Raw genomic sequence first — 21,532 nt, 5'->3', positions numbered from 1 at the left:
AGCACTGAAGACCCTGCCTAACTGTGGGAAGTGGGTACATTAAGAAGCTGCAGCACTGAGGCAGAAAGTAATAATTGGACTAAGGGGAGTGCTGGGCGATTTCTGTGTTACTTATAAATGTGGTACTGGAACCAGCTCTCTTTTCCATCAGGGAATAATTTGTCCTTTTTTAAGGAGTTAGCACTGCTTACTGTTTATGGCAATATGATTTACAGTGAGGAAATACTAATGCGTTATCTGTGTGGTAATTAACTGAATGTATTTAATAAGATAATTACATTTATTTTTCTTGTTCTAAGGTTGGTATCTCTTAATTCTCTTGGCAATTAAACAGTCTTTTAAATTTACAGAGCTGTTTGAGCATATTGGTTTTGTTTACATTTTCATTCTTTTCTCTTTTTTTTTACCAATTTCCAAGGAGATTAAAAAATACCCCATCTATTAATGTGGGCAGTGTTCTATTTCATATGTGCTTTCAATTTTTTAAAATGAGGCCTTCCATAAAATATAAGATAAGAGTACCTACAGTTCCTTCCTAGGCACTAGAAAATTTTCCGGAACACTTGAAAACAACAGACAAAGAATTTCAATGCAATGTTGATTAATGACAGAATGACTAGGTTACTTGCAAAGGAAAACTGTCCTTATTTTGTCTACCTCTAACTTTATATTATGCCAGTCACTCCAGTTTCAGAACTAAGCCAGTGTCAAGGTAAAGGCATTGCAGGGATGCCATGAGAAGCTCTTCCCAGCAAAAGGTCCCCACCCTGTACCTGTAGAAGTGTCGGAGATCTTTTGTCTTGACTTCAGTGGAAGCACAATCACAGTTTAGAGACTGCTTCACAATCTTTACCTACTCCTTGCATTTCCACAAGATATGGCTATCTCCAGGTTCTGAGGAAACTCCTCTAGTATCTGCATAACCAATTTGTGACCTGATGTGCATCTCAGGTTCATTTACCTAGTTTGCTTTTAATGCACTTTTAGTTTCATAAGTTTGAAGTTAGCAAAGCACCACTTGGATACACTATTAGACTGAAACTTATATTTATATGAAGGATAACTGAATAAAATAAACTTTTAAAGGCACAAATAAACACCAGACTCAAAATATGACCAAACTTTACAAAACCTTTTTCTCTCCTGAAAGACATTTTGAGCTCCTCTGTCATATTACACTAGAAAAGTGCCTGAGTTAGGAAGGGATGAATTGTTGTCTGTTGTCTAGTATCAACAAGACTTTAACTGACTATAACAGGACTGTAAACCAATGAGCTCAGACAGTCACTTTGAGTCAGACACCCTTTATACCTATCTAAGAACTGCCTTCACACTCATCCTTAATCTTTCCCCACCATGACTGCTCAGGGGAGACACAGTCTGTTAGCAGTGGCCAGCACAGAAGTGAGGGAGCCAGTAGAACCAGAGCGGTGTGCTGATGTGTCCTGGACGCATGACACGTAGACACGACAGGGCCCTCCGCAGCCGAGGACCGTGCCAGCCTGGGGCTGGACCGCTGCGTGGAACTGTGCTGGGGCAGCCAACCTCTGTCCCGCCTGGAGCAGAGCCCTGGTCTCCAGCACAAGCACCGTCATCCTCCCCGCCCATCAGCAACCACAAGCTCTGCTGAGTTCTGCTGTGAGTGTGAGGACCTTCCTCATCATACCAATTCTTCAAAACAATTAAACACATTGAGAGGACTGTGCAGCTCCTTCTCATTTTCTTGTTCTCTCAATACTGATCTATTTTATTTCAATAAAGGATTTATTTTGCCTTGTTTGCTACATTATTTCATTATATTATTACATTATTATATTTCGGAAGGAAAATTTAAAAATTTATTTTACAAATTCTAATGATTTCTAGAGGGTTTTTAAAAACAATCGCTTCTAAAAATATTACTATCTACAAACACCTTTCAAGGCATTTCAGTGCAGTATGCTGCTAAGTGAACCCTGTGTTGAGTACACAAAGCAAATGCAAAGGCTGTCTCACAAACTATGAATGTCTCTTTCTTAAGAACACCCTTCATAGCTTGAAATTCTTGTATCGGTCTTTTCACCTATTTTAGCTGCAAAAGTTTTATATATTCTTCTCATATGCTGCATGAAAGTTTTTTAATTTAATATAACAGTCTTTCATTTCACAGCATTTAACTGTTGGTTATACCAATTATCTTCCAGCTGCAAGGACCCTCTATAGAAGAATATTTAAATCCTTAAAATCTGCTGAGAGCTCACAGTTGCCTTCAATTTACAGAAAAGCTCAAGGCATTTGATTCCTTCTCCTAGCAAAATTACATCCATGGAAAAGATCAGTAGGAGAATGGAGCAGGAGACTATTTCAAACAAATGCAGAAATAAATCAACACACATTTCCTTCTCAGTTGTGAATATAAAGGGTGACTTACTCTTTTAGTTAGCTGGGTGTCCATCATGAAATTATGCACATGTTTTTCAGCTTTGGTAAGTTCTAACTTCCTCGCCACCACAGCTACCACCAGGGCAGTGCACCCAGCACCCTGAAAACAATAAAACAAACCCCCAAGATGTTACTACTCCATTTTGCAGAGCTTTTAGTGGAAGTTCCTCCTTTCGTCTAGAAGTATAGCAGGCATCAGGTGATTCATCCTTGGTAAATACAGTGAACATGCTACAGCTATTTCAGTTCAGAGTAACAGGAAAAGTCAGTAATTACAGGCTGGTAAACTGTCAAGGCATCAAAATAATTAGTGAGCAGCATAATTTAAAAGTTCTGGGTTTTTTCCTGCAAGGGTTGAAAATTTGAACACATCCCATTTCTAGTGCATAAACAAAGGGATTGATCAAAACAACGTTTAAAACCCAAAATATTACTAAATAAATACAGAATACCCTGTTCTTAACATTTGTATCAAGATTACAGCAATTGCTAAAGAGGAAATAAGATTAGATTATTATTTAATACACACAAAAATGTTTCTTAGGATTTTCTGTAAGGCCTGGAAATGATAATAAATTTAGTGTTTAATCACCTCAGTATACTTCCCTGTTGTTCTCTCAGTCCTTCAATTATCTTTTCCTATACTATTTATGCCTATCTTATAACCATTTGAAACAGCAGATACACAAGACCATTTATTCAAAACCTGGACAGAGAAAATACCAGTTTTCTAATTTGTGTTGTGCATATGTACACATATACATGTACATACATGGACATGCATGTTCACAACAGGTCAAGCCAGCAGGTGTCTGTCCCTTTGGAATGATGATACCTTTACCAGCATCACAAATTTTGATTTTTTTTTTTTTGGGGCGGGGGGGAGGAGGAAAGGAAAGGAGGTTAAAATGAGCAAGATAATGAGAAGTAGCATCTATTACACACATCTGGAGATATCATTTACTTTACACTATCAATAAATTCTGCTGCCTTAGGCTTTCTTTTTTTCTGTAAATCCTTTGCAGGATCTTTCCAAAAAAGTACAAAAATCACATTAAATATATGAGGCTGTTTTTAATTTGCAGATTAACCCTGATCTAGTTGTCATTGCACCTGTGTCAGTTACTCTCCAGTATAAAGCAATTTCTTGTTGCACATTGAGGCTTAACACATATTCATTTGCAGAGTTTTCTTCTACTCTTTCCGGATTTCTCCCATTAATTCACTTTCTCTCCATTCCCCACCTCTACAACTGCCTCTCTTCAGAAAATCTGGAAGAAATCCCTGAATCTAGCTTCCAAAATACAAATTCTATTAATACGCACATAATAACTGCAAAATAAGTTAACCCATTTGAAACCCTTATTCACAGTGTCCTCAAAAAAAATGAATCTGCTGTCTTTGCTTACTTGCTGAGGCACTAAATCAATTCTGTGAGAGTCTCCAACTAATTAATCCGCTATTTTCCCTGACAGATTGTTCCAAGAACAATCTATCTGCTCCCTCACAAACACTTGATTCTCTGCAATTAGTTCTCACCTATCAAAGCTTCTATCCCCACCAGCTCTCAATATTCCCTTGAATGAGTCCCTGGCAATTTTGCTGCATTTCCTGTTTCTCTTCTATTCTCAATACTAAGCTTTCTAGCTTTGCTGTTCCCTCTCCCTCTGTTCCCTAAGCCTGTGTTGGTGGAAGTTCATAGAAATTTACTCTCTCCAAGAGATGAGTTAAAATGGAGCTGTAAGTTCCTTTTTTTCTCCAGATCCCACTAAGAGTTAAGACGGAAGAAGACAGCCAACACAGCCTATGGCTGAGCACTTGAAATACACCGGGCCTTCTGAAAAGAGTCCTAGGCAGGAGATGACCTACCATGTTCCACACCTTCCCAGAAAACAGACAGCTCTCCTTTGGTCTCCTTCCTGTGGAGGAAGGAAGTGCTAATATGCAGAAGACTTCTCTGTAGGCAAATAAATAAATAAATAACCCTATACAATAGAAGAACATGAAGAGAAAAGGCAGACATCTTTTGGCCCAGTATGTCAGGATAACTGAGGCCGGACATTGATTTAATGACATAACTTGAGTTCTGCCTGCTTACAGCAAGGATGCTAAAACAGAACAAGATTGTTAATACAGACATCACCGTGGCACAAAACAGCCATTTATGCCAAGTTATCAGGGCAGAGAAATATTAGATACCCCTGCCCAGACCTCCCAAAAAGGTGGACAAAAGGAACTGGCTTTGAGTTGAAATCATTCTAGCCTTTCTGATTTAACTCCCATGCTTCTTCAGAGTGGCACAGCAGTTACAGTGGCCAAACACTGTTAAAAACAGCAGCTTTGTATCTCACATGAAAGACAATGCCCACAGCAGAATATTGTCACTGGCAGGCTGTGACCACCACCTCTAAGCACTGCCATCTTCCTTGTCTCCAGAACAGCTTATGGCAACAGCAAGGTATTCTAGATTCTGGCTACCCTTTTTGGCTTTGTGTGATATGAAGGGATTTCAGGATATCAAAATGAGCTCTTTCAGCATTTCTACAAAATAAGGAAGTATTACATTTTTTGCATGTTTACATTTCGTGGTACCTTGAAGGAAGATGAATTACACTCATTCTTTTAACAACTAACAGCTTACAGAAATAAGACTGAAATTCCACTTCAAGTACATGATGTTAATTAACATTTTATGTTACTTTGCTATGCACTATTATATAGCTCCCTTAAAGAATCAGTATCCTTAAAAATATTAATAAAGTGAGAATTATTCCATATTGCAGAATTAAATAGAGGCAATACTGTTACTTTAAAATAGTAGCATCATTAGAATAATACTTGCCGTGTTTTTGCATATCCTTATCCACATTAAAATCAGTAACATGAATTCTATAAATTCATGCTCATATGCTCATTTTTTTCTTATATCAATCCTACATAATACAGTAACTACATTTTTATTAACATTACTTAGGCTAAGTAAAAGTACCATGATAATATTTCAAATACAATAAGGGTTTTTTTAAGAATAAAATTCTAAAAAGTCTTATATTTGTTTACTGTGTTTTATAATCTCCAATATCACTATTTTCATTGTGTTTTGAAGTAAATAATAAACTACATTACTGCTTCAAGCTTTTGCTTAACTTTCAGGGGAATTATGAATCACATAAAGGAAATTTAAAAGGCCAGAATGTACATATTTTCAAGTATCAAGAGAGTAATTAAACATATTCGGAATTTGCATTCCTCAGCCCCATCTGCCTCTTGCAATACAGTTGTTGTAGTGTCTTTTGGCTTGGTAAGCAACATGACTTTAAGGGCGCTTAAGAACTCCAGTATGCCATAATTTGAGGAGAAAAGAATGAAAGAATTAATATTCATAATGTTCCCTCATCACTCCACTGCATCTTTAGCTAGAGATATATATAACCAAAAGCCACCAGCTTCTACCTTATTGAACAGTCCTTTTCAGGTGTGCCTAAAGTAAAAGATGAAAAAGCAAGTCTCAGATTTCAAAGAATTAAAAAGCATCAGTTTGTGCTAGTTAGTTAATGTCCATATCTAGGTACATCAGAAGTAAAAGGTCTGACTTAAGACTATTTCACAAGAAAGGGAAAAGATGACCAAAAAAAATTAGTTCAATTTAGTTCATGCTGACTATTCAGCAGGAAAGTTTATCTGACTTGCAAAAATATGCCATTTTATTACTGTGAAAGACAGTTTTTCTTCTTTCCATTTAATGGAGACAGGTAATAACAGAATTAATTATCCATTAATTTGATTTCTTTCACATACTCTGTGATCAAGTGTTTGCCAGCAACCACCAGTTTTAAAAGCTGACCTACCTGAATTTGTTTGTTTTCCAGAAAGCATGTACAAACTGAACTTATCTACTAAACCAGGAGAAGCCATTAAAGATCATAGATTTAAAAATTAGCTTCTCTACAATGGCCAGACCAGGATTCTGATGATGAGCTGAGCAATGCCTCTTTTCTGTTTGCAAGGATCTGAATGCACCGTCTTTCTTGCTTGATATGAAATCGTGCATTTTAGTCTGCAGTAAAAGCAAGAAATCTGAAAACAAGCATATATTACACATTCTCAGTCTTTACATTGGGCAAAGCAACAAACACTGGACTGCACAGTGGCATCAGACCTTTGACGGTGATGTAAAACCTGCATTTGTGAGCAGTAGAATCTTGAAGCATAAGGTTTACAGACATGTACACTGGACAGAATTTGCCTTGACTGCCAATCTGTTTAGCTGCTGTCCTGTATGAAAACATTGTGGTGTATCTGCAAACAACTTCAGGACATTCTTATTATCTTTAATTCTAAACATGCTGCTCCTATTCAGGACAAAGAACAATGTCTCAAATTCAAATGCTCATGCATGTAAGGAACACTCCATGAAAACTCTCCTTCGGTACTTTCTCTGATGCCTAGAATCCAAAGTGTGTTTCCCTGATAGAAATAAGTGTATGTGGGTATTTCACTCACATACATACTTAGGTACTTGTTAAATGCTAGTAGGCTAATTATTTTCTCAGTTATAGAAGCCTAAATGATGACTGACTTTCCTTAGAAACGTGAACGGAAGAACGGACTCAGTTGAGGGGAAAAAATAAAATGTCAACAGGCACTGGCTTTTTTATATGAAGTCCACACTATTTGAAAACAGTAAGAGAAGAAAGGTGAATTCATTGAATTTTAAGTTATATTATACTTTAAATCTAGGAACTGTACAAAATGCTTAAACACATCCTTCAGAAAAAAAGAAAAAAAAGAACAAAACAAACAAACAAACAAACAAAAACTTAAAAAAACCCAAAACAACCTATTACTTGGTGTTATCTTTAACTTTATGCTTAGACATCATAAACTTCAACTTTCCCTATCTGCCTACACAGTCTCTCTTCTTGGCACTAAGTTCTGAATTATTGCAATCTTCCTTTAATCTGCTTTAACGAAGCAGATTTTCTCTTCCTTAGCCATATCAGAGATTGCTGCTATGGTTATTTTATTTTCCTGTCATTTTTACTATGTTACTCTGCTCTGTGTTAATTTATTCCCTTCTCTATGGCACCACATATAGAACATTTGCCCTCAGTTGCAATATTTTATGACTCCAGACTCTTCCATCTCATGGGTTTGAGCTCTAATAAGACCTTTCAGACAAAATCCTTTGCATCATCTCTTGACTTAGGAAAATCTCCCTGGAAACATGTACAAATCTAACAAATAGTTTTCTCCCAAATTTCTCCCCTTCCTTTTTAGGATATTACTTACTACAAAGTCTAGCAAAACAGTGAAGGTACTTAAGATTCTGTTGTGCTGAGATCAGTTGTTTTGATCCCACATAATGCCTCCTCGTTGCTCACTCTCTTTGCTATATGGAGATTGTAAACTGTTTAGGAATTCAGACTATGTATTTCTACTCTCTTTATACAGTGCTGGTATCACCAGGATCAGGCATTAGTCCCAAAGTGCTACAGAAATATAAATAATAATGAATAGAGATGGCAGGTCTATACTAACCAAATATACTGTACACATCATGATACTAGACATGAGTTTGTCTTTTTTCTCCTTCATATCCTGCTGTGGTTTACAAGATTATGTATGAATATACTTATTATATACTATATCAGATGAGATGTGTTTAGCAGTCCAACCACGGACCTCTGTCCTTCTCTTCACCGATGCAGCTCACCCTGAGCTTTCTGTTGTTACCACCAAAAGCACCAGACCAAAGCTGACTTAAAGTTACCACAGAGAATTTTGCATTATGGTAAAACACAGCAGACATAGCCATGGCACCTAGAGGGAAAAAGCTGGTGTTTCCCAAGTATCTGATGGAGCTAAAGCTACGCAATACACAGTGATTGCAAAACTACAGGAGTCAGGCTTCAATAAAGTCTTGCACTTACATGTAACATTCTGGTAAAGGCCCAATTGTGATAACCAAAGAGAGGTGCTTGCAACTCTTCAAATAAAGGGTTATCTAAGGCAACGGATGGCTAGTACTGGCTGATAGAGAAAACAGCATTTGATCAGCAGAGAAAACCTGTTATCCTTCAAGTAAACACCTCTGGCATTTCCACTTGGTTCTATTTTTTGTAACATACAAAAATACCTTCCCAAGACAACAGTGAATTGCGCCACTTCTGCAGGTACCTGGAAGTTCATGTATTTGCCTGGGGGCTGCTATTGGTGAGAAAGGAAGCAACACTGTGTATCCATGTCTCAGCTGAAAGCCTCCTGGCAGCTTTGGTTTGTGGGACTGGAAGTTAAGTGCAGTCTTTAGTGCTGTAGTTGTCACAAAAATGTCCTGCTATACTTGCCTGTAGCTGAAAGAAGGCAGTTGCCACATTTCTTGCTCATTTCCCTTGAGATCCACTGAGGGACAGAGAAGGTCCGCTTTGCAGACACATGGTTCTGGTGGGAAACTTAGCTCTGCACCAGAAAAGGCACAACATTCCTCCTGCTGCTCTGCATAAAATGAAAATCCTGTAAGAATTTAAACAGGCACTCTGTTTATTTGGCTGCCTAGAAGGTAGACTTCCAAGACCATCAGGGAAGGCGAGGGGGAAATAATAATAAAAAAATAAGCTTGCTTGAAGTAAAAAAACCTCTCCAAAACAAGCAATGGAAAAGTTGAGGGAGGAATCCATCCACAAGACAGACAGAGGCTATGGAAATGATGTTGTATAAACGTGGTTTGCATTTGTCATTGTTTGCTGGAAGAGATGTGTAACCTTGAGCAACACTGAAACAAAACAGGATGAGTAATAGGACAACAGCTATGCCATCTCAGCCAAAAAAGTGACCTAAAATAGTTTTGCATTATTTATACTTTCACATATTCCATAGTTGCCTGGCTACTGTTATCTTCAGTGGAGTTTGTCTGCACCACATCTAGAATTCTTTTGCAACATTTTGACTTCTATCTATACAACAGCAGATGAGAAGATTCCTTTACTAGATAATGTCCTCAGACACACTGTGTGAACTGTGGAGTTGTCACATGCAGGTACAGGTGTTGGACTCAATGATCCTTGTGGGTCCCTTCCAACTCAGGACATTCTATGACTTCTAAGTAGTGCATAAGGTTTTTAGTAATATTACAAAAATAAAAATTATGAAGAGTATTAAATATCATATACAAATATGAAACTGACTAAATAGTCCCAGACACAGTAATAGGTAGTGACAGCAAGGGTGAAGTAAGCTCCTCTTCTTGAGTAATGTAAGCTGAGTACTGGGAAAGGCTTCTGAAACAGCATAGAAAATGACGATTATAAAATGAAGAATCTCTCTTCTACAGGGCAACCCATAAATGATAGCAGTGTTAACTCAGAGAAGCACAAGAATTGAATGGAACCTGGTGGCTGGGCTCCTGGGAAACCTCCCGTGGTCATATCGGCTAAAAACCTTCTGGAGATCAAGACAGTTTCTGCTGATGTGCGAAAAACATTTTGCTGAGCAAAGATGTGAAATCTAATTTCACTAAACAGGCAGGCTCAACAACCTACAATGCTGATGGGAAATACGACTTTAATAATTCAGGATGACAGCTATTGATGACGTTCTGGTCCAACACCTGTGTTATAAATATAAAAGTTTCATGAGAATACATGTAGGAGTATATTAAAGTTGCTGTATTAAATCTGAAGTTATTGCAGATGACATTACATTTTTTCAAAACAAAGCCGATATTTTGCTGAAGCAGTCGTTGGGTTCAGTCACATCTGTGCAAACAAAGATATCATGGGGCAATTGCTGCTCATTCCAGCAAGTAAGGCTGAGGGAGCTGGGTCTCTTTAGTCTGGAGAAGAGGAGACTGAGGGGTGATCTTATTAATGTTTATAAATATATAAAGGGTGAGCGCCATGAGGATGGAGCCAGGCTCTTCTCGGTGGCAAACAATGATAGGACAAGGGGTAATGGGATCAAGCTGGAAAACAAGAGGTTCCACTTAAATTTGAGAAAAAACTTCTTCTCAGTGAAGGCACCAGAGCACTGGAACAGGCTGCCCAGGGAGGTTGTGGAGTCTCCTTCTCTGGAGACATTCAAAACCCACCTGAACATGTTCCTGTGCGACCTCACCTAGGCGTTCCTGCTCCAGCAGAGGGATTGGACTAGATGATCTTTTGAGGTCCCTTCCAATCCCAAACATACTGTGATACTGTGAAGTAACTAACTGCCTTTGAACTTGCTGAAATGCATCTGTAACTTAACTAAAGTAGGAAACAGTTTCCCTGTACTCTGACACTTCAAAATCTTCCCTGCTTTACTGATATGAACTGAAAACTTTGAGAGGAAGGGTTTTTTCCTTAATTTTTATAATTCTAAAAGAGGGCTACATCTTACCCAAGATTTTGTTTACTCAAATGGAGGTAGCACCTCTGCCATTCCCTCACATTTCAGATTACTGCTCTAACTCCAGGGATCACTTTCTGGAGCTTTTCAACTTGATTTTCATCATTTATTTTTCTTTACTTTGGTTAGAAATTTAATCCCAACAAGCCATACCCATTAAATAATCCCAAACTATGTTTGTTCCTTACAGAAGTTTCCCTTTTGGCAATCTAGTATACTAGAACAGAAGGAGAGGAGCTGAAGAATTTCTCAGCAGCTCAACTTTTAAAAAATTCAATTCTAATAATTCAGACATTATTAATTGTGTTCTTCATATTACATTTCTGCTTGACATGCCAGTTAGGTCGTATTAGGTTTGAAGGAAAAAACACAATCTGTTCTGAATCCCGACGTCACATATTTATTATCGAATTCTCAGAACCCACTGAATTAAATTCTACCATTTATCTGAGACATGGACTCAAGATCAATTTCCATGAAAAACTTTTCACATTTTCCTGTACACTCAGGAAAGTACAAACTGAGATCCGTTCTGCATTTCTGAAATTCCTCTAGTAGTCTTCTCATCCACAAAACTATTCACCACATTGCTCTGACCTTTTACGACCAGATATTATAGATATTACACATTCTTGATCAATGTTGAAAATGTTCTAGGTTAACCTTTAAATAGCAATACAACCTATTATTCTTTTCCTGTTATAGCAAACTGAGTTGCTTCTAGCAGTTTAAGCATAGCTGTTTGCCCATAAAAGAACTTATTAGTCTTAAACATACCTTTTCAGGTCTTTGAGCTTAATTCAAAATACACTTCTGTTTTTCATAAACAATTGTGTGTTACCACAACTCATTACAGAATTAAACAATGAAACAAAAGTTTTCACAAAAAATAATGCAATGTTTTAAGCATTGTTATGCAAAATCATTTATGACCTTTTAATACATTATCCATAGACAGTTCTAGAAAATAGTTTTCATGTTTCATTGTTCAAACATGTTTACCTTCTTTTTCACTCTTTAAGGAGTCATCCTGGAAGATCTGCAGCCAATGTTAACTATGCAGTTAGAAGCTACACATTCTCTCTTTTTCTTACAATCTAGTAACAATTAAATTTCAAAGATGTTACATTTTACTACCAACAAAAATCATATGGCTAAAAACTATACTGCTTTAGGTGCTATGTACCTCTTGCAGATCTCTGTATGTATTGGTAAGACCAGGCAGAGTCTGAGATAAAACTGTATGCACAAAGACCACAACTGAACGTTAGATGAAGAGTCCTCTGTTCTCATAGCAGAAACACCTCATCCTCATCACTTTTTTCATGATCCGTAGGAAAGAAATTGTGATTCTTTTGAATTAAATGCAGACTTGCGCAATGACATTAAAAGCTGCAGCATGAGACCCTTTAAAAATCAGATAATTCATTTTTTATTAATGGTTTAGAACTAATGAAAACTAGTATCCCTAAGTTTAGATTGGACATATTGACTGCATTGCGACTACTCTAATAAGAATTCTCCAGCTACATGAGTGGTGGTCAAATCCTGTAGTTACAAGATGCTAATTAAAAATTAAAAATTTCCAAAAGAAACATCTAGTTTTGTCCACCTCTGTGACATAAATGTAAGGAACCAGTCATTACTTACTTGGTTCTTTCATAGAGTTAATGTTCTCTTTGGAGTTCATTACAATAATAGACAATTTAAGCTGCACTTTCAGCATTAGCAAGGCAAGCACTCTGAAATAGTAGCTGTTTCATTTAAAACAATCCTCATCCAAGCTATAGTAAACCACCCTGTGCATCCTGTGACAGGACAATTGCAACTTACTTCATTTCATTGCAGCAACATGTGTTTGACCAACTAGTTCTGAATGTCTGCTTCTAACTGTTGGTGGTTGGCTCTGCAGGAAGATTCTGCATCCTTAGCTTTGCATCATACAATAAATGCACTAGCTCACCACATAATGCTGGATGTAAAAGAATCCTTCTCAAATCTTTGCAACAGATCCTTGTATTACAAGTCTTGTTTCAGCTGTGAAAAATGAATGCCATGTGTGCAAATGGTACATATTAACCAGTACTTTAGTTCTTCACCAAAGCAATGGAAGCAATCACCATAAATAATTTTACATCTGAATCCAAATGGTGCTATCATAAGCAAAATCACAAAACAATCTTATAATTTCAGCTTCTGTGTGGTTCATTCACAATTGTATAGAAAAACATTTGCAATAATGTAGAGTCTAGTCTGCTTTTCTGATTTTATTTTTACCTTGTTTTCTTCTTAATAAAATCATAAGTCCACCCAGAGCTATTCAAAATAACAGTCCAGATGCTGCTGTCATTTGCACTAGCATAAACCAAATAGCAGTGTGAAACCCACAGACTATTAGAATCAATGCTACTATTCTAATTGCACTTCTGCAGGGCTTTGAAGCTCTTAGATTTCTGTTACCGTGAAAAATGCTGAACAATTTGAGTGAAAAAAAATTATCTGCTACCTGCATCTTCAAGTATTTGCTTCTTTTCTTCTAAGAAGAAAGAAAGCATTATAACAGGGTTCTGTCCCCATTCTGCACACCTCTGTGGCAATATGTACTGCTTGTCCTCCTTTTTTTCCTCATGAACTTATGATCACAATTTTTTCTCTCTGTCATCAATATCCAGCTCAGAAAGAGAAGCAAAGGCAAATACCCCAGAAGATGGCAGGTTTGAGCTTAGCCAACAACCTTTAAAAACGCCTTCTGAATCATTTCTCTGCTTTCAGCCTATGCTGTCCAACTAAAACTCTGTGTTTAAAGAGATATGCATTTGCCACCACCAGCAAAATCTACTGGAAGTCTTTCTCAATAAAGGTCAATGACCTGAAACCTATCAGATCCTAAAAAAACAAAACAAAACAAGAAAAGCAGCATTTGGAAAAAATTCTTATATATTACAAAAATGCATTGATCTATTTTACTCTTTGGACACAAAATCCAGTCTTATAAATGAAAATTTCATCAAAACACCTGCTAAAAAGGGGAAACTATTTCATGTATTTGTTTTCAACCATAATCTCAATATACCTCTTTTAATAGAAGGTAGATATTGGAGCTGCATTACTTATGATCAATGGCAAAAATTCAGAAACAAGTATGTATCTTACTGTTATATACAATATCTATGATGCTCGTTCTCACCTTCTCATTCACAGGGACATTTACACAGGAGTTTATACAAATAAAAGTGTCAGAATCCAGAGCTTTTTTACTTCTAATTTGCTGTAGATATGCATACATTTTCCAGACATCATAACACATTGACTCACTCCCTGTCTAACTTTGACCAAATGGTGCAATACAGGAAAATTAAAACCAGACATGAAGTACAATTAATAAATATATACTGAATATGCATGGACTAACGATTGCCACATCATGTCAATGGTAACAAAACCTCTTAAAGTAAAAATTGCACTACATAAATTCACTTAAAGCAATGGAATGCTATGGATAGTATGTAATTAGACTTATAAGAAATAAAGTAAAAAACTATGCTCAAGCAAAATGCTTTGGGAGACTAGCCACCAACACGTTTCTTTGTTTGTGAGTAACTTCACTTTAAGAAACAAAAGTCAGAACTGTAGATTCATTATTAGTACTGGCCCAATTGCACATGTCAAGAGATAATCAAGATGATAAGATACCTTAAGATTGAATGAAAAACTCTGTTGAGACTTTGATATGAAATGATATTATTAGATATGATACCTTAAGATTTAATGAAAGACTCTATTGAGATTTTGAAGTTGAAAATTACATCAGGGTGCAATTTGTTTCTCTGTCTGTCACTACCCACCTGCTAAACTTTACCTAAAGAAGAAAGCCCTCCATTTCATTACTAGGAATGAAAGACCAGGGGAATTGTGCACCTACGTATAACATGTATACTCTACAAGCCAGCAAATAAATATTTCCTTATGATTATCACAAGTTTGGTGGTTAATTGCAGCAAACTTAACCTCATGTGCAGTGAGTAAATTCAGAAACACTCACCATGATTCCAGTGAGTAAACAGACTCCTTTCCCACAGTATGTATTAGGTACCATGTCACCATATCCAATGGATAGAAAAGTTATTGAAATCAACCACATTGCTCCAAGGAAGTTGCTAGTAACATCTTGTTGGTCATGGTACCTGAAAAGAAAAAAGAAAACAATTTCTTTATCACAAAAGCTTTTGTTAGACTTTTGTGCTGTCATAAAGAAATTGCATTAACTGGTCATAAACCCTTTCCTATACTCTGCAGTTATTTCCTTTTTAAAAGCAGCTATAAGGAATTAAATAAAACTAAAATACAATGACATCAGCAGTAAAGAAATAGAAAGTACAACAACAGCACCAGCAGTACGGATATTCAGGATGGTTTATAATGCAGTATTCTGTTGTTACTATTATTAAAACCGAAGAAACCTCTTGTTTTTCAACAGAATCTCTTCATCAGGGCTACCAGTCCTGCTCACCCCCTGAAGCAGCATAGGACACCAGTCTACTACAGTTGTTGCAGTCTGAGGCAAATATGAAAGTCAGAAAAGGATGTGTGGGCAAGAAGACAGCAGAGCACAGTTACATCTTCTAGGCCTGAATTAAAGTCTGTGCTCAGAAATCTATTCATGCTGTCATGCAAACACTGACTTAGATAACTCTCCTTCAATATGTTTGAGATAAATAGAAAAGCATGACATCGTGTTTCTTGTCATCAAAAAGATCTTTGTGTTAAATATAGCAAAAGTTCCCTTTTGTGTTGAGCCTGCTATTAAATGGAATTTCCCGATTTGTCATCTTAGTTTTAATATTCTAGTAGGATATGTTCATTTTCTCCTTCAAAGAAAAGTTCAGACGAATAATCTTCACATAACATATATACCTAATCAAGTGGGAAGCCATAAGAACACATTTCAGGGCTAAAAACTGTTGTCACCACTCTGTGGGAGCCTACCGTAGGTGGAATTTTGCTCCCCAGACTGAGTAGCTCTGCAAGAGACTATCCGTGGCAGTCACTGCAGCCTCAAGGTTGCAAAAACCCCTGTAGCTGCGGTGAGGCCTCAAGTGAGCTCTCTCTGCTGTTGGGTCCTCAACGGTATTATTTTAGCCAGGCCCTATATCTGTGTCTCATAGTGAGTCACGGAGGTCACAGAAGGCCATTAGGGAATTAGTTCACAAATCCATAAGCAACCTGCTTTCCACAACTGAAAAAATTGCTTCAGTTTCTTCCTTTCTGGACTGCAGTCCCCATGGATGGAGCAGGAACTCAGAGTGAGCACGAAGGTGCTTTCAGGAAATTCTCTACGCTCTCACTTGCAAGATATTCACTATAAACACCTAAAAAAATGTAATCTTCACAGTCCTATCCATGCCCTGATTGTTACGACAACCTAAAAAGTCTTTGACTGCCAGAGACTACAGCAATCACTCCAGACAAGTCTGTTCCACATTTCATGTGTACTCTTCTGGTGTCGGTGTTGTCTTTCTCACATCCTTTATAGAACCTTTCAAAAGGTTTTCATTCTGCACCTAGAACAGCACACTAACAGCTCACATTTGGAGCTCTGAAGGATGATAGTGACACCAATAATGAGAACCACAACAACAACAAGAGAAGTAAGAAAAAAGACAGCAAACTTGATTTAACTGATGACTACAGAGCTCTGCACAACAAAGAGAGATCTGGCATTGCCTTTTTTTTTTTTTTTTCCAGTCTACACTAAATGTTATGGATTTTAGTCTCCCCTTAACGAACATAGCAAATAACAGCTATGAAATATATGGATACAGGGAGAGAGACATACTCATCCCACCCAGGAAGCAACAAGAAAGCCTGTGTATCATGCAAGTCCCTACACAGTATCAATGTAAGTGACATGGCCCATAGGCTTTAGATGAGCTTCACAGAAGGGAGTTAAATCCACCACACATACTCTAAGGCTAGCAACTCGGTTAAATACCATAAATATTTATAGTATCTTCCTTTAATGACCCCCCTGGGTTTTGAACCTGGCCATTTCCCTACTTCAGACAGAAAACAGTTTTCCTATGAAGATGAAAATGAAATGCAATGTTTGTAATTTTTTCTATATTTTGTCCAAATACTTACAGCCTTCCAAAACAGAACATTCAAATACAAGTCAGTAAGTTCCTGAAATAAACGGTAGTTCCACATAAAGAATGCCAAAACCTCTCCCTTAATCCTTGAACAACACAGGGAAAAGATAGTGCAGTCTTTATCCATTTATTCTCCTTTACTCACACCAGAAAACACAGAAACCAATCTTCACATAGATCATTTAACAAAGGTGACATAGGGTTAAATTTAAAAACGCACAAGTCATTTTTCAAGTTTCTTTGGAGACATGAATCTTAATTAGTAAGGTCCCCTAGATGAAGTATTCATTAAAGCCACCTGCATCCATTTGTAACAGGACATTTCAAGGACCTGTTGAAATGTTTTTATCTTGTTAGCTGAGTGCTCTTGGATTACCTACTCTGAATATTTCACCTGGATGTGGTTTTAGGGTTATAGTTCTGTAATTAAGCGGTGCACACTGTATTTAAATATCATAATCAATAATTATGACTTTACTGTGACTAAGAAATAAACAATACTTTGTACCCTCTCTATGGGCTCAACTGCTGAAGAATGAATGGCAAAGCACACAAATTACAACCTAATGCCCTCTTTCAACAAAACCAAAAAAGTATTTTTCTCTCACAACTGTACAGGGAAAGTCAAAAGACTGACTTCTCAAGTTAAAATCTGTAAGTAAAACAGAGTCTAAAAAGATGAGGGGCTGTGTGTGTGTGTGTCACTGTCCTGATGATCCCATCATTTCTATGCCAGATTTATAGGAAGGTGGTTGGTTTTATCTTGGTGGTTTTGCAGCCTCAGTCATGATTTTTGTATCACTCTGATTAGTAATTCTGGTACCTGCCTACATCCTTCAGATTTTCGCAAGATTACAGTTTTGTCGGCATATGCTTACAAGTCTGCTATGTCATTAGGCACCATCATCACTCCAGATTCAACCCTGATTGAGCAAAATCAGATGACTCTCTGGCTACACTGAGTCCACCATCAGGTAGCAAATTATTATATCTAATATCAAAATAGGAAAAGTAATTTCTCAAAAAACTAGGAACTGCAAGATCTTATTTGTACGACCATGGGAACGGATGAAAGTGAGCACTGGAGGCATTTAAATTGCTTTGTTTTGAGGAGGGGGAAAGAAATCTACCCATTGCCTTTTTGACTTGCTTTCAAAGTTATCACAGTCCTGAAGACTGAGTTTTTCCATTTATGCAGGGAATAGTAAATAAAATTCCCATCACTGTTTTTTCAATTCATTATTGAGACCCTCCCAAGTGAGGAGAAAAGCCACGCACATGAACAGCAGGAGCAGAGCTGTCTGGCTCTCTGTCAATAGTCAGCCGCCACAGATATCTCCTCCTTCAACCAGCTGGACTGTGACAGACAACTTGGATGCAACACTCCAGAATTCAAATGCAGTTTTCCTAAACAATCCATTCACTCTGCATCTGAGAACACTGAACTCTGACAGGAAAATACTGTAACCATGAACAACTCTGAAACCCAAAAGCTCAGGAAGTAAAGAAAAATAAACAAAGAGTTTCTTTCAGCAACAAGTTCCAAACAAAGCAAAATCAGGCCAGTATCAACCAAATTCCAAAACATAGGCTTTTTGTCACTTATCTTCGCTTTAATAAAGGTTTTTCTTTTTTATAAAGATTTTAATTTTCTAAATCAGTACAGGAATATTTATTTAAATATTTAAAGCCCGCTATTCTTAGTCAATAGTAACTTACACTAGAAACACATTGAGCCACTTGAAGATAAGAGTTTTTGTGTTAAAACTGCAGGTATGAATAAAGGATCATTTAGAAAAGCTGTGTATTCCCCCAAGACAGGAAAATCCTTGGCTGAAATCACACTTTTATTTGTCACTTTTTCTCTCCTTCTCTAACAAGTAATTTGGTGTCAGGCCAGTGGTGCTGCAGCTGGAATACGCTACTGACAGGCAATCCACATCCTCTGAAACACAACTATCCAGTTCTCACCAACCAGCATATATCAGTCCAGAGGCTACTCTAATTTAAACCAAAAATAGCTGAATGATTATGTTTGTGCAAAAAATAGCATGGCTCGATTCCTTCCCAAGCCAAACAGAGTGGGAGTTTTACCATTCATCTCAGGAAGACAGAAATATATTCCTCAGCTGACAACACTGCAGTGGCTTGGGCTGTCAAAGCAATATTCCAGATTCTTTATGAAACAGCAGTCCTTTCCTTCTGGTTTCACTAATGGTATTATGATTTTCAGTACTGCCTTCCTTTAGAACTATGTTCATATTTGATGACATTTCACTGAACTGGTAAAACATCTGCTTTTTAGCTGCACAAAGTTATCACGTATTGATGTCTTGACATCTAAGACACATTCATATTAAAAAGTGATGAACAAGAAGAAACCAAGTATAACATTAAGTTTGACCACTGGAGTGTTAATTCACACTTAGCAGCTTCATTTCAGCCTATCTTGCCTCCACAAACAGCCTCTGATAACTTTGCCATCTTTAGGTTTACTTTCTTGAACAAGAAGAAAAACCTGAAAAAAAGGTAATGAAAAGATGACTCTTTTTGTAGGGCAGAAAATTGCCTGCTTTTAACATAATCATGAAGAAATTCCTGGCCTGCACTACAATTGCAATCCAGGTTGAGTTTAGTCTTGTTGGACCTTAAAAACTTTTAGACTAATAACAGCTGAAAACAGGCTCAGCCCATTAAATTATAAACTTGTCAAGAGACACTGGTTGATTTAAAGAGCTATTACAGCTCTTCCAGAGCACCAGGCCATTCTGCTACTCAGTGTTCTTTTAGTCTTAGTTAGATGGTAGGTACTGGCAGCTTTTTATCTGTTAATACAATGGTGATAATAGACGTATTTTTCTTCCCTCTCACTTCCTCCCATTTAGAAGAAAGAAAGAAAAAAAAGACAACCACAACAGCACTTGTAACGAACAGCTGGGCTGACTCCCAGTGTAAGGAAGTGAACCAAAGCAATTTTGCATGCCTTGATGGGTTTACAATCGGAAAGGCAGCTTGAAAAGTGCATGTCACTCCTGCTCTTTTTCCTAGCATGGCTGTTGACATCCTCCAAATATTTATAAACAGCAGTAAAAATCTCCTAGTCACAAAAACCACTTCATGAAAGTACAAAACACCATGGCAAATGTCTGGATTTCATACAGACAGACTCACATCAGTAGTAGTTCTGAATCCAACCAAAAGCAATAGGTGTGAATAAGCTGTCTAGATTGCTTATACGTGGGTCAAAATGTTAATGATTTTTTAATTAAAACTATTTGTGAACTATTTATGGAAAACTAATAAATCCACAGAGAAATGTTAAATATTATTACATAAGTAGCATATGTTACTACATTACCTTAGATGGTTGGAAAAAATAATCCAAAAGAAATCAAGGGGACAGAGGAGACAAATAAATCACACAAAAATAGAAGGGTCTGATGGTGTATTTTAAGAATTTTTATCATTATTCTTGTATACAAATTACAGTTTAAACACAAATGTGAAGACATAGAAATATTTAAACCTGTAGCTGTTGTCAGATAAATACCTCTCAGTGGATGGACAATGGGTAACCTGCCAGTAGAGAAATAAGGACTAATTGCCATTTTTTCAAAAGGTACCAAACTTTTATTTGAACTCCACTGGTGGAGGTCTTCCCTTGTTTTTCTGGTGCTGAAAAGAGTTGTTATTCTGGTAAATTAATATACCTGTCTGTAGCCATGGTGGATGGAAAAAATTTCAATCTTTCCAAGGGAGCACATTCAGCTACAAACATAACCTGAGGATACCAAAGTTGCTGAAGCTCCTTGAGAGTATTACCTGCTTCATTTATTTTTAACCTGCATTTAATAATTCTGTTAAGAAGAATATATTGAATCAATTCTAGAAATACTGGGAAATCATGAAACCTTTAAATTTGTGACAGACAGCAATCCACTAAGAGGAACAGCAGCAAAGACAGGAGTGCTCAGTTATCAGTATACAAAAAAGTATTGCTGTGAATAAAGTGAAAACTAACACTTCAGAAGGTCTTAGACTCAGACTATAAGAAACCACTAATATGTCTTTTGAAAGTCTTTAGTTTGTTCAAGGATAACTTTTCGTGCTTTGATATAGAAACACACCCACCATCCCCCAAGCCCTACATTTGGGGGCTCTATAATCATATTATTCCCACTGTGTTCTCTTCAGCAGTTTCAAGCTACTCTGTTAATGCAGTGGTGTAACTAAAATAAAATCTTATCTCAGCTGAGCTCAGCAGCAAAGATCCCATTGACTTCAGTGGGACCAGGATTTCTATTCATTTAAAATGTTTCCTTCTGTTTAGTGTTTCCATGTTTATCCATTTCAAAATTCTTACTTTGCTGTTGTCTTAATCTTGAATGTCAATAGAGCTTTGCTGTCATGAATGTCATTATGTATATCAAGAAACTTCCTAGTAAAATTGCTAAGCTAATTAAACTAAAAAGTAAAAATGTATACTTCTATTCAACATTTAGAAGCATAATAATGAAATGAAATCCTTATTTGGAGATTTAAAACTAGCTATAACATATATTTACTTCCGATATGCT

At 37.0% G+C, this 21,532-nt stretch overlaps 1 protein-coding gene across 1 annotated transcript in view; it reads right to left on the bottom strand.

The window, feature by feature from the left end:
* The window catches only part of KCNN2 (potassium calcium-activated channel subfamily N member 2), a gene marked incomplete at both ends in the record, with an annotated part of 69,995 nt that overhangs the window by 6,924 nt on the left and 41,539 nt on the right, over positions 1-21,532 (bottom strand). The window contains 2 exons of the mRNA XM_080362597.1: positions 2,411-2,521; positions 14,849-14,990. Of these exons, the coding sequence (XP_080218723.1) occupies positions 2,411-2,521; positions 14,849-14,990 (253 nt within the window). The remainder of the gene's footprint in view (positions 1-2,410; positions 2,522-14,848; positions 14,991-21,532) is intronic.

This window comes from Nesoenas mayeri (assembly GCF_963082525.1).
Source record: "Nesoenas mayeri genome assembly, chromosome: Z".
NCBI lineage: Eukaryota > Metazoa > Chordata > Aves > Columbiformes > Columbidae > Nesoenas > Nesoenas mayeri.
The sequence above is the reverse complement of the archived record's forward strand: the minus strand, read 5'-3'. Positions and strand labels throughout refer to the sequence as shown.